The sequence below is a fragment of the Typha latifolia genome, chromosome 5, assembly GCF_019914945.1.
Source record: "Typha latifolia isolate L0001 chromosome 5, TyphaL0001v2, whole genome shotgun sequence".
Lineage (NCBI taxonomy): Eukaryota > Viridiplantae > Streptophyta > Magnoliopsida > Poales > Typhaceae > Typha > Typha latifolia.
Genome location: NC_133090.1, coordinates 12,176,245 through 12,200,281, shown reverse-complemented (window position 1 = coordinate 12,200,281; position 24,037 = coordinate 12,176,245). Strand labels below are relative to the sequence as shown.

General features: G+C 37.7%; 5 protein-coding genes across 6 annotated transcripts; 3 read left to right on the top strand and 2 right to left on the bottom strand.

The window, feature by feature from the left end:
• On the bottom strand, positions 1–3,979 carry LOC140789951 (metal tolerance protein 1-like). Of its 2 annotated transcripts, none has more exons than XM_073139877.1 (2): positions 3,894–3,979; positions 1–1,532 (listed from the first exon to the last, which is right to left on the bottom strand). In XM_073139877.1, exon 2 carries the CDS (start codon positions 1,530–1,532, stop codon positions 300–302), a length of 1,233 nt encoding a protein of 410 aa, XP_072995978.1. In that variant the 5' UTR covers positions 3,894–3,979; the 3' UTR covers positions 1–299. The 2 variants fall into 2 exon arrangements, with proteins under 2 accessions (XP_072995978.1, XP_072995979.1); XM_073139878.1 differs by lacking the exon at positions 3,894–3,979 and adding an exon at positions 1,773–2,321.
• Positions 3,980–7,825: 3,846 nt separating this feature from the next.
• On the top strand, positions 7,826–10,530 carry LOC140789795 (jasmonate-induced oxygenase 1-like). Its single transcript, XM_073139634.1, has 3 exons — positions 7,826–8,341; positions 8,443–8,776; positions 10,186–10,530. Exons 1-3 carry the CDS (start codon positions 7,890–7,892, stop codon positions 10,429–10,431), a joined length of 1,032 nt encoding a protein of 343 aa, XP_072995735.1. The 5' UTR covers positions 7,826–7,889; the 3' UTR covers positions 10,432–10,530.
• Positions 10,531–10,674: 144 nt separating this feature from the next.
• On the bottom strand, positions 10,675–14,378 carry LOC140789796 (uncharacterized). Its single transcript, XM_073139635.1, has 6 exons — positions 13,837–14,378; positions 12,351–12,479; positions 12,134–12,254; positions 11,962–12,043; positions 11,171–11,324; positions 10,675–11,081 (listed from the first exon to the last, which is right to left on the bottom strand). Exons 1-6 carry the CDS (start codon positions 14,158–14,160, stop codon positions 10,884–10,886), a joined length of 1,008 nt encoding a protein of 335 aa, XP_072995736.1. The 5' UTR covers positions 14,161–14,378; the 3' UTR covers positions 10,675–10,883.
• A 2,419-nt stretch (positions 14,379–16,797) lies between these two features.
• Positions 16,798–18,595, top strand: LOC140788176 (uncharacterized). Its single transcript, XM_073137329.1, has 4 exons — positions 16,798–16,939; positions 17,677–17,844; positions 17,922–18,172; positions 18,391–18,595. The coding sequence occupies exons 1-4, from the start codon at positions 16,843–16,845 to the stop codon at positions 18,475–18,477; spliced, it is 603 nt and encodes a 200-aa protein (XP_072993430.1). The 5' UTR covers positions 16,798–16,842; the 3' UTR covers positions 18,478–18,595.
• LOC140788175 (uncharacterized) lies at positions 18,586–23,445 on the top strand. The gene is made up of 8 exons (XM_073137328.1): positions 18,586–18,780; positions 18,875–18,972; positions 19,102–19,209; positions 19,339–19,539; positions 20,906–21,885; positions 21,972–22,083; positions 22,442–22,522; positions 23,142–23,445. The coding sequence occupies exons 1-8, from the start codon at positions 18,669–18,671 to the stop codon at positions 23,220–23,222; spliced, it is 1,773 nt and encodes a 590-aa protein (XP_072993429.1). The 5' UTR covers positions 18,586–18,668; the 3' UTR covers positions 23,223–23,445.
• Positions 23,446–24,037: the final 592 nt, after the last annotated feature.

The window sequence follows — 24,037 nt, the reverse complement described above, 5'->3', positions numbered from 1 at the left end:
TGAAACTAATACGCTTTCTGATTCTAAAATCATTTGACAATAACACATAAATCACATTCATAGTTACAACTAAAATTACCGAGTCATGAAACTGGTTCTGAAAATATACAAGCACTTGTGCCAATTCTGATGGCTACTCAAAAAATAGGTCAGACTTTGGAATGACCTACAAACCTTATTGGCCAAAAGAATTGGATCAGAGTAACCTGAAGAACATAAACTTCAGAGGAGCATTTGGAGATGACAAAATTCGAGTAGAAGGCTGTGATGATGTCAATAGCTTTCACCAAAGATCAAACTTATTGACGCTCTATTTGAATAGTTACATGACTAATATTATACTCCCTTTTAATATATCTGATCACCTTATCCAGCACAAGATCAGCATCTGCCTCTGGTGTGATTGTCACATGGCATGCTAGGAGAACTTTCCCTACAGTGATAGCCCATATATGAAGCTCGTGAATAGCCACAACACCATCCAACTCACACAGGCCCTTCTCAATCCTGGTTGCATCGATCTCCCTTGGAGTGCTCTCCATGAGAACCTCGAGTATGTTCCTCAGCATCTTGATTGTAGTTAACAGCACAATAAAAGAGAAGATGAGAGTACACACAAGATCAATTACCTTCCATTGAGGTTTATACCATATGATTGCCCCACCAATCATTACTCCTGCGCTCTGAATGCAGTCTCCAAGCACGTGAAGATAAGCACTATGTACGTTGATGTTCCTTTGCTTTAATTTTGTTCCTCTTGAGTCAGTGTTCTCATTTGGAGCATCTTTTGATTTGTTAAGCAGCGGCTCACACTTTTCCGTGTGTTTACCATCTTTTGAATGATGGTGATGTGTTGTAATGCTAATTACACTGCTGTGTCCATGTTCCATAACATGTGCATGGTCGCTACCATGGTCTTTCGGATTGTGGCCATGGCCGTGGTTTCCATGACTATGTCCGTGTCCATGGCCATGGCCATCATGATCATGGCCAAGAAAGATAGCCATTATAATGTTAACTATCAAACCAAAGGCAGCTACAGCAAACATCAGGACTCCCTGTACTTCACCACTTCCATAGATTAACCTCTCAATGGCCTGATAAACTAGAATTCCAGTTATAAGCCATATTGATTGGATTGAAACTAATGCACCAAGTATTTCTAATCGGAAGAAACCATAAGACTGACGGGGAGTTGCTTCCCAACCTGATGCCCAAATGGAAATTAAGGAAATGGCAAAAGCTGCAACATCTGTAAGGAGATGTGCAGCATCAGTTAGAATTGCAAGGCTATTTGCTTTCATTCCACCAACCACTTCTACACTCATAAATATGATGCATAGGATAACAACAAACAATAGCTTCCTTATAGAAGTAATCCTCTCGTTGGCATCCTTTGAGCTAGCTGCAGAATCAGAGAAATCACAAGTCGTGCCAGGACAGATCTTGGTACTACCTATGCCAGGAACACCTCCTTGAATATCCGCAATAATATCGATGATCTGAGACGACTTAGAGGCCTTTGCTTCCATCTGCAATGACAATGCAGAACTATTCTATAGTAAACAAGAGAAGTAGAAAAGGAGCTCTAAGCAAGAAACCAAGAAAGGTGAACTATTTCTTTTAGACCAAGATAAGTAAAAAAAACACAAAACCAAAAGTTAAAAGGAAAAATCTAGTACTTTGAAGTTTGAACTAGGGATAAGAATTTTATCAATGAAAGATATAAAGGAATAACTGCTAGGTCTCAGAGTTCAAGCACAACTACCTACCTACCAAGTTATCAAATTGCAGAAGTTCCCATTATCAAATAAGTGCTGAGGATACATGTTCAATAGTCTATTCATCAGTTCGCCCACAAGAAACAATTGCTGGTCTTTCATCAGACACCATATAGAAAAATGAGACTCATGCAATCCACATGAACCCAACCATAAAAGACTTTCTGCCATCCCTTCGAGGTAAAATGATGGAAGAAGTGATGAGACTGAATAATAATGTGTGCGAGTGTATTAGCCTATTAAGCCCTCTAGAATAAGATGACGTATCCAACAACTTATAACATAACCTTGTCGCGCCAAGACTTACTATTACAAAGGAAGCTGAAGTAGGCATAATCATTAACCTTTTTTAGGAATAAAGATATGGATATGATATCATGTAATAGAATTTTACAACAACATTTTCAGATCTGAAATTGTTGAGATTATTCAGAGAAAAGGAGAATAGATCAGAGTCAAATCTGATTTAAGAAAGATGGAAGAAAACCATTCAACATATTACAGTTTAACCTTTTAGGGTCTAAAACTGGTGTGAGAAAAGGAGAATATATCAAACTTATGATAATCTGGCTTGTTAAAGAAGCAAGAGAACCATTCAACTTAGTTCAGCAGCCATTTTAGATTTTAAAAAGACATTCAAACTCTTCCTAAATTATATACTACAAACTTTTTCATATTTTCACTTGAATTTTGGATCACCAGAACATTGACTTTTCTAATCTATCATAATTACTTATTCAAATAAGAACCAAACTCCTTTTCAAGGATATCTGCAGAGAACAAAACTCACTAAATACTTTCATAGTTTTCAGCCCACATATAAAAATCCCAGAAACTGCAAAAGTTACTACTGTGCATGGCTGAAATGTTACAAGAGAACTGAAATTATCTTTTAAGATTTTAGAGATCTTAGAATGTGCCTATAAACTCCCATCACTTATTTGCCAGATGTCTCTCGATTAACTGGGGGATCAGGTATGTGTCCTACATTGATTTGAATCCCACCCGCTAAAAGCTAACTCATGCTTGGAATAATTGTTTCAAGTTCTGGTTCTGGTTTTGACCTTGAAAGGAAATGAAAATTTTGTGCCAAATTAGATCAGTTTCAGCTGGTAGTGGTCTGAAACAAATGCCAATTACTTTTCAATAAATTGCAGTCAAACTGCTCCTTGTTGAACGGAACTTCAAACCATGGTTGGAACATTTACATCAGATATATGATAGGCAAATCGTTATATCTATCTACTACTTTGTCCACAGTTAGAAAAGATTAAACCGGAAAAAGAAACTTTGACTAAGTTTAAATAATAAAACATGTCGTACATGAACACTTAGCCATTTGACAAGAGTTTACTAATATCACTTGAAGCTCTAACAGGCCTGATAATGTAGATTAATCATTTTGGATAAGCTGTTCGTGAGCACTTAACTATCTAAGTCAGCTGTCGCATAAAAGGCATGATTTGGCTTAGTGGGCTTTGTCTTATTCACGCAAAAGGACGCAATATCATGCATCAAGTGAGCAGAGTATGCAAGGTACCCATTGTGCTATAGTATGTATGTGGCTATGTGCTGTGAAAGTTGAATATTCAAGTTAGTTCATCTCATGAACAAGAATAAACCCCAAAAAACAAGCTTTCCCCCATTCTGAATGGAGACAATCACCAAAAGTTGCTTTTTCATTAGATTCGTTAGCTAGAAACAGATATACTTTGTTCCATTGGTTGATTGTCATATGATATCTCTAAATCAAATATCTGAAGCAGAATAAGCTTTACCATCAATGCAACCTGCTTTTACTTGAGCAGAGGGATTCAAAGATTACCAGGTGGGGATTTTAAGATCAGGAATTATTAAGAAACCACAAAGACCAGCATTGTGGCTCCGATAAAAGATAAGAGATAATCAACAATATAAATAGAAGTTTATCCATTCTTCCAACCCAAGCTAGAAAAATTACTAAGCCAACGAGGCCAAACTACAAACAGATCAACCCCCAATTCCCAGCTCATATAGAAAGCGACTGATCTCTAGAACAGTCAAAGGCAAACGAATTGGTTCGGCGATATAACCACTAAATTCAGATTAAAACCCAAAATCAAAGAAAATTACCTCGAAAGACGCGAACTTTCTACGGCCAGGTAGGGGAGAGGAGAAGGGAGGACGACGCGAATTGGGGGATAGGGATGTGAATCGAGTGGTTCAATTTGATTGGACCTTTAAGATTCGGGCATATCCAAATGGATCAGATCGGTCTGATCGTCTGCAGACCCAGATGTACGAGTTGCCCACATCGAGGTGCTTTAGAATTTCTTTTTCTTGGACATGACAGCATATTGGGTATTACTTTAAAACTCCAAACTTAACCATGTCCTCCACTCTCAAAATTTTATTCCTCGTCTAAATAACATTATCATATTAGCTCAGAAGGTGGTTCAATTGTCAGGAAAGAGAAAGAAGAAGTGCCCATAACAGGGCTAGAAAAAAACCTTTAAATAGAGACAGGCAAAGTGGCCAATTCTATAGTTTTTTATTTAATTTCTCGTAGAGTAAATCTAACTCAGATTATTTAAAGTATGGTGTTTGTGTTAACTCAGAATTTGATCTGACCCAACCTGAACCGGCTCAATTAACACTGTATTATTTGTTGAGAAGGTATCATAGTTAAGATAACAATTACTTGAATAAAGTTAGAGGAAATGGCTTTATTTTTTTTTAATATCCATTGTTGTACTGATCAAATGTACATGTCTCTTGACCCTTTAAAACTTGTGAGGTAAAAGAAGAATTATGATTAGAATAAAATGATAACTTACTCTGGAATAAAGTTTTATCTCAATTTTGATGTGTTTGGTTGGAAAAAAGAGGATAAGCTTGGTCTATGGACTTTAGATTAGAAAAACTAGAAAAGAAAAAATTGCTCTCCCAATCGGTCATAGATTAAAAAAACGTAATCGTGAAGAAAGACGAGACAGTTTCTAAAAATCCATCATATGATCATCAATCAACATGATCAAATCAAAGTATATAATCAGGTAATTATTGTTATCTTGTTAGAAATTTTATGAACGTTCATGCACTTATTCAATTATTGTGATTAGTTATAATCTTTTCATTTGTTGATTTAATGATCATGTGTTAAGTTGAAAATTATATAAAATTAGTTTTTATTTTACGCTTATTAATGTCAAGGGTTTCACTTATTTATTGAATGGCTGATCGCATTGAAATTGATGATAGTGAAATAAATGTCTAAAATTATCAACTGGTTGAGATAAAACTCTAGTTTAGTCAAATTTACAACAAAAAAAATTATTATTTATTGATAATGAGCATGTATAAAACCTGCTTGGTTGGTATTAATAATTTTTATGTTTATCGTTTTAAATATTTTAAATATCGTCCCAAATTTCTTAATACAAATGATTCATAGTTTTGCCTTCTATGATAAAAAAAATTAAAAAAAAAAAACTTATCTCCTAGTGCATTATATTACTTTTTTTTATTTGTTCACGTGCATCCGGTATGTATGGACTGTATGCGAGGGGTATATTAAAAGTATGATATATATTATTGGTTAGTTATATATTTATTTGAGTCACCTAATTATCTATCAGAAACAATTATAATAATAAATAAAATTAAGCTAATCACAAAAAATGGAAGGAAGTTACTTTATCCCCTTCCAAACACATGGATCGACTAACTAGGGTAACTCTAATCCACAAGTTTTGCTCTTTTACATCATCTATACTCCCATCCTCATTCTAGAAGACAAGTCCCCATATATATTTATATGGACGTAAAACTCTAGCTAATTTAGTAAAATTTACAATTTTTTTTATTATTTATTGATCATGAGTAGGTAAAAAGCCTACTTGGTTGGTACTAATAAAAATTTAGATTTGATGTTTTGAATATTTTTAATGTTGTTCCAATTTTTTCTTTTAAATATAAATCGTGAATTGATCGTTTTGCTTCTCATGATAAAAGAATTCTTGCCTTCGCCATTGCACTCTATTATTATTTTTACTCATTTATGTGCTTTCAGAGTTGCAGTGCATATAGACTGCAGTTGAGGAGCATATTAAAAGTATAATGTATACTGTTAGTCTGCTACCCATTTGGATCACCCAATTATCTAATAGAAACAATTTTAGGAACGTAGAAAATTTAAAGCTAATCACAAAAGAATAGAGGAAAGTTACTTTATCCCCTTTCAACCACTTGGGTAGATTATCTAGGGTAAGTTAACTTTAATCCACAAGTTTTTCTCTTCGGAATTATGCACATGTTATCTCGTGCAATTTCAAGCTTGGCAGATTAGATAGTAGATACGATAGCCTTTTCTTTTCAAAAGGAGAGAGGGAGAGAGGAGAGAGAGAGAGTAATGCTTTAAAACGTGGATTAATTCGATACTGCCATTTTCATTCTAGAAAAGTCCCCATATATGTATATATATGGCACTTATAGTCAAGGCATGAGCCCTTTCTTCAAACTCATGACACTTTGATGTATAGTTGCGAGAAGAAAAGATAAATAAATATATATATATATATATCAGGAGACAAGGACAGACAGTGAGGAAGAGCCGTCTCTTATCTTTCTTCTTTTTCTTTATATAGCGAACCCATATATACATAAAGGAACTTTTGCCATGTCTCCCATCACCTTTTCTTTAATTATATATGTTATTGGATAGGTTTTGACTTGGTTTGGGTATATGCATGCACACCATTGCTTCATTTGCCACCCAAACTGCGCATTCCCATGAGACTTGCTTGTAGAAAGATGAGCACTGTTAGATCTTGTCCATAAATTATAGCAGAAATGTTTATCTTATTATTGTTTTTTTGGGCTAAAATGAGCAGAGAAAAGTCCATCTACGTACATTATTTGAGCCAAAATGGCACCGGATTAATAAAAGATGACAAAGTTTTTGAGGGATGGAGGCATTAATATCCTCATGTTCCAATATATACCAATACCAAAATAATTTTTCTATGTCAGCTGCCCAATTAGCAGCCGAGTTTCTTTGTCTTAATGCCAAATATACTGAAGCTTCTTGTTCAGCATCCCCATAACGCTCAAGAGACTTCCTCCATTAATCCTTTTTGTCCATTAGAAGATCCACCACGTTATTAGTTCAAGATTTATCCATAAGATATTCTTTTTTTTTTCTTATACTCGGCTTCAATTCTTTCTTCCTCAGTGGAAAAATGTTATCAATGTTGTCGACCAGATACCTACAACTTTCCCATAAATGAAGCTAAATAATACGCATGCATGACGTAGAACTCCTTATTCTCAAGTATAGAATAACTTCTGAACATACAGTTGTAAAACTGCAGCTCAGCTGGCTGGCTAGGTTTGAGACATTAACAAGAGTAATGCTAATTAAGGGTCCTTGATCATGCTTAATTAATAAAATATATATAGCATAACTCTAGTTCTGGGACAAAGTGAGTAATCAACATATGAAGTTGGATCCTGCCATGCATGTACATTCTCAAGCACCTCATGCATGCCTCCATCGTACTCCATCCCCTCATCCCCCACATGGCAATCACGAGCCCGACCATCTCAAGTAATCGAGTAACTCGTCCGACATGACCACAGATCCCGTTCCTAATCGACGTATCCCAACAGACAAATGGAGAGATTATTACTCTGCAAGACTGCAGCTTTGCAAGTTGTAGCCCAGGCCGGATTTATAACACGTGCGGTTTTACTTCTTCAAGAGGTGGTACGCTTACGCAGCTACTTACGCTCGTTCCGTAGCAGATCATCCGCGGCGCCGTAGTCAGGAATTTAATGCGCCGCAGGGTACTAGGCAGCCCGTGATTGGCTCCTTTAAGTTTTTCTTATCTCTAATATTGATCAGTTGCCTTGTAAGTATTAGCTGCACGAAAGACGAGGCAATCTTCAGGCCTCGGTGGTCGTTCCCCCCCATCCACAACTTTCTCTGCTGTCGTTTAGCTCCCACTCTTTCGCTTGTCCTGCCCTCTCTCTTTATATAAGTTGCTGGATGGCATGGTCTTGGCAAGCAGTTCTTAATTGTTATTGATCAGCTGCTGTTGTTGTTATTACTATTATACGACTGTTACAATGGATCATTTGTGGCCGGAGCCGGTGGTTCGCGTCCAGGCTATATCGGAGGCCGGCACGCCGGTAATCCCTGAACGATACGTAAAGCCGCCATCGGAGCGGCCGTCACCGGACACGCCAGTGCCTCATCTGAGCATACCGGTCATCGACTTAGGGGCGCCCGTGGGTGGTGCCCAAGCGATACCGGTGGCGTGCCGGGAATGGGGGTTCTTCCAAATCGTCAACCATGGAGTGAGCCTGGAGCTCGTCAGGAGGGTCCGAGATGTGTGGAGGGATTTCTTCCACCTCCCCATCGAGGCGAAGGAGGCCTACGGGAACTCTCCGGTGACCTACGAGGGGTACGGCAGCCGCGTCGGGGTCGAGAAGGGCGCTGTTCTTGATTGGGGCGACTACTACTTCCTCCATCTCATGCCGGAGTCCTCTAAGTGGCCCATGCAGTCCACTTATTGCAGGTAATATATATATTATCATCATTGATTTTTTTTTATTCTTGACATTCGATACTATATATGCTGACGTGCATTTCATCATTTTGCATGGTGTATATATATAGGGAGGTGACTGTGGAGTACGGAATTGAGGTGATGAAACTATGCAAAGTGTTATTGAGGGTGTTATCATCACTGGGCCTGGGAATGGAGGAGGATTTCATGGAGAAGGCTTTTGGAGGAGAGGAGATGGGATGTTGCTTGAGGGTGAACTACTACCCAAAGTGTCCCCAGCCTGAGCTCACCCTTGGCCTATCGGCTCACTCGGACCCCGGTGGTCTTACCGTCCTCTTGCCCGACGAGCGCGTCAACGGACTCCAGGTGAAGAAGGGAGACGTTTGGGTCAATGTCGACCCACTGCCCAATGCTTTCGTTATCAACGTCGGTGACCAGATCCAGGTCCCCCGTCCCCCCTCCTCCCCCAACCTCTCTCTCTCTCTCTCTCTCTCTCTCTCTCTCTCTCTCTCTCTCTCTCTCTCTCACTCACTCACCAGAGCCATGCATCAATAGTAAAGGGAGCTATCTCAAAAATATCTATGAAATAAATCATAGTTCAAAAAGTTTAAGTGGAGTTATCTCAAAAATGGGTATTATATTCCGACAAGATTACAACTGCATTAGGATATTTAACTAGAATCCGTTGCATCGACTACCTTCCTATGTATTACACTCTTTGCCTAATAATATTTATCTCATTCCTGTATAATACACTCTTGCACTACTTACCAACCAGCAACATTATAAAAGGCATGCATCATAGTATGAGCATATGTGAGACGAGACCCATGATAGCTAGGCCTCCGGGAACCTTTCCTTTTTAAGAAATTAACATGGGCGTTCATATGCGGGCAGTGGGGGCCATGTATGTATATATTAGTGTATATGGCGTTTATGCTTTATGTTGCTTTTTGTAGCTTGAACGGGTTCTCACTAATATATAGCATAAGGCGCGTAGATATCGAGGGAGTAATGGTAGTAGTAGTAGTATAAACTCTATTATAAGTTGATTAACTTCATTCTTACTACTACTTTCCAAAGACCTTCTATATATAGCATAACTATATATGCAAGTGAAGCCAAAGTTTGAAACAGGTACGTACTATACTCTTTTAATTGTTTTTTTTTGTTGGTGTTTGCTTCCACATGAATTATCCCATGTGATGTTATGTTGCCTACCATGCGTCACCTAATACAACCAAGAACCCATCACATCGATCCCATATCATGGCATTAATCCACTCCTAACTTTAGTTGATCCTCATCCATATCTATTCATCCTATTTCCCTATATCTATCATTTGCCATGCATGCATGCCTGCCTTCAGTTTGTCTCCTTGCTTCATTCTACAAGCTTCAAGTGAGTAAGTACCGTTCGTTATGCCTGCATGTCCATCTTCTCGTCTTATATATTCATGGCCGACATTATTTATTTATTTCTTTTTTGCCTTCTCATGACATGTAGACCCAACTCAAAGCACAATGGCATGTGATGTAGTGATGTACCACATGATCACCATATCGATAAAGCACACACGGCATGCTTTTTTTCCATCCTAGAGTAATTAACAAATAAGTAGCTCATCTTGCTTCCACAAGCGAATCCAAACAGATAAATAGCTACATGTATATATTAATGCTATGCTTATAAACATTTATAAATATAAGTACTTGATCATTTCTCTCCTCGTCGCACATTTGTTTATCATGAATGTGAAGGATTATGCTAGATTAGCATACCTCTCGTCCAATATTAATGCATTTTGGTAGGAAAAAACCATCTAAATTGTACTTTTGCTTTTGGGTCTTAGGTGCTGAGCAATGGCACATTCAAGAGCGTGGAGCACCGAGTGGTGGCGAATGCTGCAGAGGAGAGGCTCTCCCTTGCTCTGTTCTGCAACCCAAGAACTGACCTCCTTCTTGGCCCGGCAATGGAGTTGGTGACTCCAGAAAGGCCACTGCTTTACCAGTCCATGACCTTCAGTGAGTATCGCATGTATATCAGGAAGAATGGCCCCAAAGGCAAAGCTCAGGTGGAGTCTCTTAAGGCTGTTTGATCCAAGAAACCGTGTACCAATCTGTGATATTTAGTCGGTTTGTACTTGATCTTTATCTGTACTTATTCATGCTTCATGAAATTAAGTGTTGTTCCTAAATCAACCGTCTTCTGGAGGAACTCTCATTACCCTAGTCGACTTGTATAAAGCTAAGTTATGCATGTTTTTTCTATCGTAGCCGTCATAAAGTCTGCTTATGCTAATACTGAATGCAATTATCATCTTATTCTCGAGCCCACAGAATTGCAGTTCAACTGCCATTTGTGATCTTATATAATTATGCAAACAATTACAACAATGAATTGAAGTTAATCTTCAGCTACATAAATACAGTTCTGATGTCTATCTGAATTGCTCTTCGACGTATATCGTTGAACTGGTCCAATATATCCTACTCTCTACTGAATTTCGACTGAACCATACAAGTAATGTACAAAAACAGTTTGGCAAAATTATGCCGAAGTAACAGCCTTTTCATGTGCTCCAATTAGCACAAGTTCGATCCTCCCTTGCAAAGTTTCAGGCTCATGAGACGGAGGGATCCCATGGTTTTGAAACCACTCGGGCATCTGAAATATTTCATGCAATGTAGGCCTGACATCTTTTTGGAGAGAGAGATGCTTGAGAAGTGGAAGTATAACGTTCATAAGCTGAAAAGTACATAAAAGCATACTTGTCAATTGTCATCACACTTTTGCTGTTGAAATACCTTATATTTAGAAAGTTCAGTTTCTTATACCTGTTCATCCTGAGGCTGTCCAGCAGAAAATGGGACGCATGGGATTCCATTCAATGGTTGCAATAAGAAACTGAAGGGGTTGTTGTCAACAATGACAGTTCTGCAGAGATCTTTCGACAAACAAGAAAGATCTTTGACATGATCCCTTAACTCCCTGATGCATTGAGAGGAAGATATAGCAAATAATGCATTAAAATAAGGCAAGTAATGACCCCACTATCAACTTGTACAAGTTGTAGCTCCTAAAAAACGTGAATGGTACATCAAAATCATGTGCTAGAAATTTTCATTGCAAAGCAGTACATAGGTTGCATTTGAAGGAGCTACCACATTAGGTAAAAAAAAATTATAATAAATCAATTGTATGATTATACCAGTGAAGAAGTAAAAGTAGCACGAAAGATGAGAATAGAAAACAGACATAATCATATAATACACCTTATATAGAAGGAAAGATAAATTATGGCATCTTTTAAGTTTGAATTCCTCAAACTTCCTTGTCATGGTAATTGGTCAAATTTAAATCTCAAAGTCGTAAATCTAATAAGCCTATCACCTAAGATGTTTGCTTTTCATCCAAAAATGTCAAGAAACACTAGACAAGGCCATTTACAGAGCAAGAGTGTAGGCACCAGCAACATAAGATAAGGAGTAACGATATGTAATAAGTCAAAAGAGACTACAGAGGTTCAGATAAAAATGTTTTTGACAAATGAAGGATTCAGTACAATGTACTTTAACATGAAACATGTTAGTCGTGACTAGATGCAGCTGCTAATAAGATAACTTACGTGCTAACTGTTGCAGGGCGGTAAAGACGAAGGCTAAATTTATTCTCGACATCAATTCTATCAACAAGTGGTCTAGCGTAACCTGAAAGCCAACACAACGGTGACCAATGAGATATGAATTAAGCTGATTATGAAACAACGGCACATGGATTCAAATGCAAAAGAATCAAACCTTCTAAACCAGCTGTAAAGAGAACAAGGTCTGCAAATTCACTGGTCTGCTGCAAGAACTCGTGCAAACCAGGACGTTCAAAAACAGTTACATGATTCACCTTTTGATTTCCTTCAATTTCCTTCAATAGGAATTTCAGTTCCCATAACTTCCATTAGATAAGATTTGAACATTTTTTTCTTAAATAAACTGTAGCTAGTATTCACAAGTGAATTACTTTATCGGTTGATATGCATTCCAGCTCAAAACACTTCAAACCTGCTTCAATAGCCTGGCAGCATAACATAGCAGGCAAGCTAGATGTCTCGTAGGCACAAATTAAAGTTTCATCCAAGTCAAGAACTACCTGCAAAATGAACCCAAAAACATGTAAACAGGAGATTGAAGGGACTACATAACAGATTCAGCATTGTTAAGTATAATATTAGATAAATTCAATACCAAGGGCAGCTCTATGTAAAAGTAGGGAATTGGCATTCCTGTTCAAGTGAAATGATTCCATTTGCCGTGGTTGCAGCAAAGTTTATTATATCCTTTAGGTTATAATAGTTCCAAAAGGTCAGTACTCAGCAGCTTCCTACACAAATCTGTATCTTCAATTCACAATTTTGTGAATGAATCACATAACATCAGTATGCACTTGTGCAAAAGAATCACACATTAGTTGAGTTTACACGTGAGGACATGAAACTCGCCTGCCCAAAAATAGTTGATGCTCTCAATTCCCTGATTAAAGCTCTCTTGTCAGAACTCCAACTGAACCCATACATCACAAATGAAGTGACTATGAGATGCCATATCAGTTAAGAACTTCTGCAGCAAATTGGACAACATCATTTTGCCATTAGCAAAATCCATACATTCTTCCACCAATTCAGTAGCAAGTGAAACATTGGCACTTGAGGTTGCTTACACAGAAATTTACAACATTAATCATATAACCACCACATCCTAGAAGTTGTTGAAGAGAATTATGTAAGAACTATACCAACCTAGACAGCTCATAAGTCATAAGTCATAAGTCATAAGTCATATTTAATAGCAGAATTCTGACTCTTGATCATCAACGTCAAGGCATTACAATGAACTGGTTATCATCAATGGTCATTCATCGTCATTCTAACAGCAAATCCCTGTTTAATTGCTCTTTACTCATATATACACCAGTCTGAACCACTGTTAATTCACACAAGATCCAAACTTTCCGATTTCAAACGTTCTAACTCTCCAGAAAGGCCAATCGTTCACCTCGACCACATCTGAAGATACTGATGCCATCAAAGGTCACTCCTTTTTTAGTCCATAAGTAACAAAAAAAAGAGTGTTTCTTTTCGTCAGTTGTCATCGATCTCTGCTCGAATTTGGGAACACACAAAATTGCTAGGTAAAACAAAAGGATTAAGAAGCATACACTAAAAGGTTCTCATCAAAGCATAGAGAAGATCCAGGCACTTGAGAATTAAAGAACGGATCTCTGTTTAACCGCTTCACTTATATACACCAATCTGGACAACTATTAATTCCACACAAGATACAATTTTCCCAAATAAGCTAAAAAAAAGAGCCATTTTTGCCCCGACACCATCAAAGGTAGAAGTTTTCCGATCCAAAGCCATCAAAAACAAATTTTGACTAGTTCTCATGATAGACCACCATACCAAAATCAAAGAGATGACCTGCAAAGAGGAAAAAGAAGAGCGTACCGTGAGCTTATCGAGGGGCTCATGTGAAGGAGGAGGAGAAGCTGGGGATTCGACGGGGATCTCGGATGGAAGAGGCTTGAAGGCGATGGGAGAGGAGGCGGAGGAAGAGAAGAGAAGGGGATGGCGGAGACCGACGGAGGAGAGGAGCTGCGCCAAGGATGGGATCCCACGTATGATCTGGAGCAGGAGATGGAGCAGGAAACCCAACCATCCGACCGCCGCCGCCCGCCACGCCTGTCCCGCCGTCGTGATCGTCTTCCCCGAAGCCGCCAGCTCCGCCATGGGGCCCGCCGTAGCCGCCGACGAGGAGTTGACACGTGTCATCGGCAGATTACCCCGGCGGATCTAGAGAGTGGAAGAGACGATAGAGAGGAGGGCCAAGAGCAGGGGGGTAAAAAGGAGGCTATGAATATGATGCTGCAGCGAATCATGGGGTGGGGTTCTCCCACGGTCCCACCCCACCCCAGTGGGACCCGCCGACTCCGTGGTGTTTATGGCAAGTATAATCCTTTTCTTTTTCCCTCCGTTTATTTTTTATTTCTAGATTGCGGAGGGGGGATTCCAAGTTCCAACTTCCAAGGCCAGTGACGGACGGGCTGTCGTGAGGACAGCCGGGGAGAAGGGGGGAAAAAGAGAGAATTCTTTTTGCAATTTACACCCTCTTTTCACCATTTTTAATTGACCCCTTCGTTTAACTAAAATCATAGAAATCCCTACTTAGAGTGGCTTTTGGAAATCTAATCACATACATAAGACTGTCTCATTGCGTGTATACGACGGTCTCGGCCACACTCACGTGATCGATCCTAATCGAATGTCAATACTTTGCCCACTTAATTGGGTGCTTTTCGCATTTTTAAAGAGAATAAAACACATATGACCCGAACTAAATATAGTGCAAAAGAGGGGACGTAAACCATAATATCACATAACATCGGATGCAAATTGTGAAAATCCCCGAGAAAAAATTAATTGCCAAAATTACCCAATGATATTAATTAAAATTACTTTTCGTGTAAAAACTAATCAATTATTCTATCAATTTTTACATAATTGCCACTGAATTGTGAATCTAAGGAGACAGAGAGAATTTTGGAGCACAACATTATGTTTGAATGGTGGAGGAACACATGTTGGAAGACTTCTCCTGTCTGCCACCCAATGGTTGCATGAAAGACGACGTGTACTACCTGGGGTCACTGCATACCTTTGCATTGGCTTTACATCTGGTTGCTGAATGGATCTGAGAGAAGTATTAGATAATTTAGATGGACGTGTCTTCGCCGTTAATAGAATCCAAATGAATGTTGAGTTTTTGACCAAAATGCTGCTACAGTGAAACAAACTATTTTTTAAACTACTACATACAATAGGAAAATATAATTATTACATTACTTAACCAAACATTATATTAGCATACTCTAGATTCTAAGTCTAATTTTAAGAGTAAGAAATTAGAATAACTACTCTAAATTGTTTCTTAGTCGCAAATAAAATGAGACTTATAGACCTTTTGTCTAGCTAGAGGTATAAATGAGCTGAGTCTGAGTTAGGCTAAAAATTAATTTTGGCTTGGCCCAAGTAGGTCTATAATTTATAATTTTGCCTAGGCTTGACTTAAAATTAATTTTAAGCTGAAATTTTTATTAAGGCTCAGCTTAGTCGTAAATGGACCTATTTTTAGGCCTTAAATAAGCCTATTTTTCGAGCATAATTTCAAGCCTCAAAACAAGTGATTTGGCTCTAGCTTGATCTAATAGTCATAAATCATACATAGTATACATATAATTTGAGCTTCAAACTCAGTTTGAGTGGCTAGCTTAGTCTTGAATTACAAGTCATTTATTTTTGACAGTCTTATGTAATTTTTATTATTATTCAAGAGCTTAAAAATTAGATATAAAATAGACAAAGAGCCAACCTTCCCTAAATAGAAATGCACTTAAACCCCACCAAAGTTTAGCCAATATTTTGAGTTGCATAGTTTAGACTTCAAGTTCTATGCCTCGTTGAACTATTACTCCAAACTAAATGACATCGAGAAATTGCTCAAAGCTGTAGTGCTGCCAAACTACTCATCTAGTCAACCGTACCGTCGAACCATCAACTAAGTTAAGCTGAACCATTGAGCCAAACCACTAAATAATTCTCTCTACAAGAGTTGGTTGGTGTGTTTATTTTTATTTTTTGGATCATTCAAGAGTTTGAAGGTTAGATATGGGCTGGACAAATGGCCAGCTCTTTCTAAACACGAAGGGACTTAAGCCCTACCAAGATTTAACTAATATAGTAAGCTACTCAGTATAGAGTTCAAGCTGTGCGCATCATCGAAATATTGCTCCAAACTAAACACCCGCAAAACCTGCTCTAAGCTATCACGCTACCGAGTTGCTCTTCCAAACCAACTACATCGTCAAGCCATTAATAGAGTCAAACAACCAAACTACGAAATAATTTTCCTCACAGTAATTGTTTAGAGTTTGGAGTCGATCTTATGACTTAGTCGATGATACTTACCAACTCTATAAGCCCCATTTATTTCAGGACTAACTTTTTTCTTATTATGGAAGGAATCAAATAATCAATTGAACATCGTAATAACTTAATTTTAAAATATAAATATTATTCATCAAAATTATATCTTATATCGCGCACTAACCTAATTATTAATTTACTCTTGATATCTATTCCATCAACCTTTTTATATCAAATCAAAATATATTCATAGTAATCTCATAAAAAATAAAACACAGTTTTCTTATTTTTAGTTCATTTTGGAAGGAGCTCTATTTTTTTTCGTGAGAAAAAGCTTGGCTTGGATACATCTCCACCAGATCTCCTACAAACCGCATTTGCAGAGGATCTGTCTTGTATCATTTTTCCCGTATCCACCCACAGCTCTCCACGTGTTTCATCGATCTAATTCACGTTTCCCTCTCGCAGCGCTTCAAATTTCGACCGATTTTGAGAGAGAGAGAGAGAGAGAGAGAGAGAAGAGTAAGAGAGATGGGATCTCGTTCACCCGATCTCCAACTCTTCCGAGTGGATGAAGAAGGCGAAGCTTCTACCCTAAGATCGCCCATAGTGGACGCGGCCGGATCAGGTTAGCTCGCTCATATATGGTTAGGGTTTCGTCGAGTACGTGCAGATTAGGTTTTGCACACTCGAATCCAGGAATCTTCCACCAAAAATGCGGATGGTTGTTGATCCCCTCTCGCAATAGTCTTTTCCCCCTATTTTTGGATCCTATTCTCTATCTCGGTCCTCTGAAGTGCTACTGGATGCGTTCAAACCTTCAATGGGAGTTAAGGAATTGATTTTGTTAATCGCATGACGTTCATATGGCCCTAATTTTCGATCCAATTCTCGATCTAGGTTCTTTAATTACATGGAACTTTTTATTTGATTTTTGCGCTTTCCATTACGCTCATAACTATATCGGACCAACTTGATCACTGTGAAGCAGAATTTACCCGTATTGTATCATGGAGATAGTGTGAACATCAGTATGATGGATCTGACCAGGGAACTCTAATTGTGTCTTCATCATCATAACATTTAAATCTAATCCTTTACAAATGTTTTTATGTTGTGTTGGTTTCACTCAGCTGCAGAAACACACGCTAATTATTTCGTTATTATAGATATTTCTTAGTTTGAGAGCTTTAGTCTTTGTTGTTTTCTTGGTGTTAATAGCGATTTTACTTTGCTAGTAATGTGGTTAACATTGGTGATTGTATTATTTTAAGTTATTTAAGTTAGAAATCCCTTATGGCCTTATTTTGTTACTTTAGTGGCTGTTGAAAGTTGCCAAATTATGCATGTTAATCTAAAACGTAGGATCCATGGAAGACAATGCTGAGCTTCGACAATGTTTTCCTCCGGCACTGCAAGACATTGACAACAAAGAGAACATTTTTAAAGTTCCAGCAAGTAAAAGAAAGAAGGCTGGGGTTTGTAATATGAGAAAAAGCTTGGCTTGGAACCCTGCTTTTTTTACTGAAGAAGGTATTTTTATTCTTACTTCTCTCCTTGAGTTTTGTTTTTGAGTTGGTAATGCATTTACATTTTGATATACTTTGCAGGTGTCCTGGACCCACTGGAATTGTCAAACCTTGGTGGGTCCCTCACCAATCGAAATGGATGTTCTATATCTCAGTCTGATGGAGAGATGACCCCCTTAATACAGTTGCAGAAATCTGGTGATAGACATGTACTTCATGATGCCAAAGGGAACATCTGTGGTAAATCTTATAGGGAAAGAAAGGGTGTAACAGGTGCTAACTTATTTTCTAATCCAGAAGTTTCAACTCAGGAAGAACATCAAGAACATGTGGTGAGTGAATTGCTAGTGGCAGAGTTTGTTTGTCCTTTATTGCGTTGCTTTATGAAATTTGAAAAAAAATCTGGTCGAATCAATTTGAAAAAAAGATTTGGTCGAGTTGCTATCTATGTGTGTTTGTTTGCGTGTGTTCGCGTATTCCTTAGCCACCAACCAATCAAGTATTACTTTTAGGTATTTACGGCTTCCAATTGCTTATGTGCTGCCTGCAGAGCTTGGGGAAGATAAACTCTTGCAAACGCATCACCAGAGGCATTCCACGATCACCGGCTGCATATTCATATCCTTCCTTATTTTAAATAAGTATGTGGCGCTTGTCTATTAAGGTTGGTAGAATCAAGATTATTTTTTTATTTTTCATGAGATCTGTTTGCCAAACTATATGTTGTGCCACTATGAATATTGTTATCCTTGACTCTTTTCTACACAAAAGAGGGTTGCAAATACAAATGTGACAAATCCTGCATCAAAACTACCAAAAGTCACGCCCATGAAGTCAGAAGTTTCTTCTATTACCATGACTTACAGAAGTACCATTTCAACTACAAAAAACTCCAAGGTCAACCACAATGTTACCACTGGTAGTGGTACCAGTAATACAGGTCACTTTCTGATTTCCTATACATTGAAGCAGTTTTGATTCACTGACTATATCCACCATTTTTCATTATTGATAATAGAGTGGCTTTCTTGCAGTTAGTGGTGAGCAGAGCCTTGATGTGAAGGGATTCTCATCAAATTTGAAAAAGTTGTCATCAGCTAAATCTTCTGAACACAGTCTATGCAAGCGTGTTGTGAGGACTAACAATCTTCTTGGGATACTTTATTTAGGAATGATTATCTGATTCATGCGAAGAAGTTTGCGGCTACGCATTAATAATAAGGCATTTTATAGTAATTAGCATTGTTAATTTTTTCTGCAGGAAAAGCAGGTTGGCTCTAATGTTACTCCAATTGCCTTAAGTTCAGTTCAGGTGCAGGAAAGAATTAACAGTGTCGTCACTGCTAAACATGATCTATGCAAGCGTGTTGTGAGGACTAGCAATCTTATTGCGATATTTATTTAGAAATTATTATCTGATTCATGTGAAGAAGTTTGCAGCTTTACATTAATAATAAGGCATTTTATAATAATTAGCATTATTAATTTTTTCTTCCAGGACAAGCAGGTTGGCTCTAATGTTACTCCAATTGCCTTAAGTTCAGTTCAGGTGCAGGATAGAATTAACAGTGCTGTCTCCGCTAAAGCATTATCTTCATATGCACTAAATGGCCATGATGTTTCTGGAGGTCCTCCTGCATCCCATGTAAAACCATCAGCACTTCGAATGCCTTCTCCATCGTTAGGATTTTTTTGCCAGGTAGAGATGTTAAATTAGGTTTTTCAGGATTGTCATATCAACTATCTGTAGCACCCTCTGGTCTTGTCATTGTTTTGAAGCTTGCAGAGCTAGGGATGGCAGTTTAAGCACTCACTTGTGATACATTAATTGGTCCTTCTGATGCATTAAATGGGGGAAAAAGAGTTCATTTATGTATCTGTTTGTATCTTTTCAGAGCAAGTTTTCCTTGTGGAATAGAGAAGTCATATGTCATAACCATCACAAACGTGGATGTGTGCTTATGGGCGACAAGCAACTGGCTTGTCCACTGGCAAATTACTATATGGTTATTTTGATGGGAAAGAAGTTTATCATATCTGTACATACTATATAAACCAAGTTTATCATATCTTTACATAAGATATTAAGATATATACACACTTTAAGCTTCTGGTTGATCTGAAAATGGAAACGTTATCTCACATAAAGGGAGTAAAGCTGCATACATCTTGCATCCCCAAAACCTGTATTGGCATGAGCATTGTGCAATAGTGAAATGATGCAAAAGTAGTAAGCTCAGAACCAATTTGAAAAGAGCAGAGTACACGAGAAATTTTTGCTAAATGTAAACTTTGGTCTCCTTCTGCTTCTCATGCATCCCTCTAATTTTTATCTCTTATGCTAGTGGTCATACTTCCGTAAAGGACCCATTTGAAAAGTGCAGAGTACACAAGAGATTGTTGCTAAATATAAACTTTGGTCTATTTGTGCTTCTCATGCCTCCCTCTAATTTTTATCTCTTTTTCTTGTGGTCATACTTTTTTAAAGGACTTAACTATATGAAGATATTTTACCACATGCACTGCTTGCATATTTGTTTTCTGTTTTAAGTTTTTATTGCATTGGCAGCTACATGGATTTTTCTGTATTATATTAACTGACACTGGGAAGCCCTCATTTCTTTTGTTGTTTAAACTTTTATTCAAAGTTTCGGGTTTAAATGGAGAGCAAAATGCTGTAAGAATAATTTTTACTTCAGAACCTATTTGCAAAGTTTAAACATCACACACTTATGTGCAGATATTATGACTTAATGAGAGTGAAATTATGCAAATATAATTGATCGTTTAGATTTTTAAAAATGCAAAGTAGATAGGAAGTTTTTATGAAACATGAATTGTGATTTCTTTGTGCTTATCATGCATTCCTTTTCTCTTAGCATTGTGGTCGTGGTCTTGAAAAGGGCTTAATTAATTGAAACATTCTACCACAAGGTTTGAATTGCAGAATCACAGTAAGTAGTTTAACTTGAACATCAGTGACTGCTAGCATTTTTGTAGAACTGCCTGGAGAGCTACATGGATTTCTTCCTGCAGTGCTGACTGCTTCATCAATATTTTTGTAGGGAAAAGTTACCTCTTCATTTGACACTGATTCTCGGAGAAACATGGAAAAATCCCTATCAAATGTTCCTCCTAGAAAACCTATTAGTCTGAAGCAGACAAATGACTCAAAACCTGTTCATGTTTCTGCTGAAGGAAAACCTGTTGCAGTAAAAAGATGTGCCACTTCTATACTTTCTGGTAGCTCAAAGTCCTCTTTGATTGCAAGTTCTTTGCCCTCTTCTGGTCTAGCTGTTGATATACATTCTTTTGTGGGGAAATCATCAGTGCTGCAATTATGCAGAGCATCTGGAAATTCTAGTTGTGTCTCTAGTAGTCCGGAGCCATCCAAGTTTGCTTGCTTATTAGTTGATAACAGTATAAACTCTCCCGGTTTAGAGAAGCATGATGTTGGCAGAGTTAAGGTACTGTATGAGGATAATAATACATTGCAGGTTGACAGCAGGATTCCTGTCGAAGAAAACACTAGTATTGCGCAACCTCTTAAGCAGAAGCCGAGCAAAAGACCTGATGGCAATAAATTTCCATCTGAAAATGTTTCGCTGGATATATGCATTCCAGAGGTCAGGTGTGAAAGACAGTCAAAGTCAATATTTGAAGGTGATTCAGGAGAAAATAACTTTACTAAGAACTTACCTGTGGGAGATGCAAGAGGCGAGAGTTCTGTTTCTTTAAGTGAAGGGAGGCAGTCAGCTGAAAATTCTAACTCAGTGCCGGCTATAGGATCTCAATGTACTTTTAGAGATATTGAGTTGGCCAGTTCACTGGAATTGTATTCATCTTTCAAGCTGAATAAGGAACAAACAGCAGTTGTGGGTACCGTTGGCAATGAAAGGTCAGATTGTTTGTTAGGTAAAAATGTGGTCATGCCTGCAGAGAGAGCAGATTTGAGCAGTACTTCATTGGAGGACAAGAATTACAGATTGCAATTTGACAAGAACAATCCAATCTCCTTGAAGAATGACGAAGCTTTTATCCCTATGTAAGTCTTTGATGTGTACATTAACTAAAACTTTCTTATTGTATCTTCATAGGTGCATCAAAATCTGTGTCAACCTTGTATTGCAGAAAGAATGAAACAGTGAACAAGTTCAGGGCAGAGTCTCTTCCACTGAAGCATCAGCAGAATTTGATACCTTTCTCAGATGAATGGCTTGCTGCTCGTGAAGCCTTTGGCAAGGTTATCAATCAAATAATAGAGTTTCTCATGCCTTAACTGTTTCTTAGTTCATTTATTGTCAAAGTCATGGATCAGTGATAAATTTGCTACTGGTCATTTACCCTTTGTACTTGACATAATGCTATCTTTCCTTATTCGGCATATTGTTCATCCCATCCCAACCCAACGCAATCACCTCTGACCCACCCAACCCGTATATTTTTGGAAAAAAGAGTGAATCTTGGTTGTCACTTATAGTCTCATGTATATCTGTGCCCACTTCATCACAGTATAATGAAAAGCTAATTTAATTTCTTTTTGCGTATCATATTTTTCACGAAGCTTGATATCTTAGTCTTGCCTGTTTTTCTTATAACAGGAAATTCTGGAATTGAAAACAGGGCCTGTGCAACATTCTCCAACTGAAAAATCTATTCCAGAGCCTAGTCCATGGTCACCGGTATAATACTTCTGCAGTTATCTTTTCAATATGTTTTTTAGGTTAAAGTAACTAAATTCCTCGATGAGATATCCAGCTTATATTTTATGTTTATCACTTTATCTCAAGCACGAAATTGGGAGAAACTTACCAATTGCTAATTGTATTTTTCGGCAAGGAGACTATCTTTTAACGTACTACAGAGTGAAAGACAATTATCAATAAAATGTTGCACATGGTATATTCTTTATGGTATTGGCTTGCAGGCATGCAGCAGTGGCTTCAATTGAAAGATCTTGATAAATGTGAGATATGATAGGCAATATACGTAGGTTAATCATTTAATAATTCAACGTCACTACCTATGTATCATGTTGTGGTTATAATATAGAGGAATATTAACTACTTTTCTTAGCTTTTCATTTCATGAATTCTTTTTAATATTACCTTTTTACCAACAAAGAATTGCTGGACGATGGTAGACACTGCGTACTACTGAATTAACATCTTCTACAAGAACGGAAAACTTTCACCGCTTGACTTTTCCTTTTTGTTCTTTTCTTTCACATAAGTTGATCATCTATGTGATTCAAACATTTTACTTATCGTCCTATGTTCTATGTCAATTTGTCACTTGTAGGTGAAACGCAAGCATCAAGAGGTTGGACCATTTGACTGTACCAAATACTCCAAAGACCCTTCCACTTTGGACACCCAGTAATGCTCCCTACTATGGATTCAAATAGAGGCAACTGACCTTTTACTATAATTTCCACGAGCTCTTCTTGATGTCTTAACCATTTACCTTCTACATATGCTTGTACAACATTTTAGACTACAGATTTATGATTTGCTGCTAATTCTTTTTGGTGCAAAGCAATTCCAGACTACAAAACAGAGTGCCATTTGGAGAATAAAACAACATTTCTTTTGATCTCCTTAAACTATTTGATTTGAATGATTATATAGTTGCATGTAGCCTTCTTCCATTTTCTGATTTTTAATATTTACCTCACATTGTCTTTCCAGATGCACTTTGCTATTGATGAAAGACATGGGAGCACTACTTCAAAAACCACATATTCCTGTACTATTACTTTTCCTCCATTTTTTTACGTCTCATTTGATCCAAATGCACATAACAAAGTGAAACTTGTCTTTGGTAAGATTTTAACAAAAAAAATAAAAGTAAGGGAAACTTGTTATGGAAAGAAGGTTTTGCTTACATTAACTTGTCAATTCCATTGGCATGCCTCCTCTTCAAACAGCTGCTTGCATTTGGAACCTGATCAATGGCAAGAAGCCAAGAACCGACTAAATGTGAGTCACAACTTTGTATGTCTAGGTTTGCAAACGGATTTAAGTAGTAGATGATGATGCACTAGTTTTTTTTTTTTTTTTAAATTTTATTTTATAGGCATTGTATTCCAAGAGGGTTAGTCCCCCATATTGTTCAGTCAAATTAGCGTACAAGCTCCGATCACTAAAATGAAAAGAGAGCTGAGCCGGTTATCCAACCTTAGCCTATTGATTCTA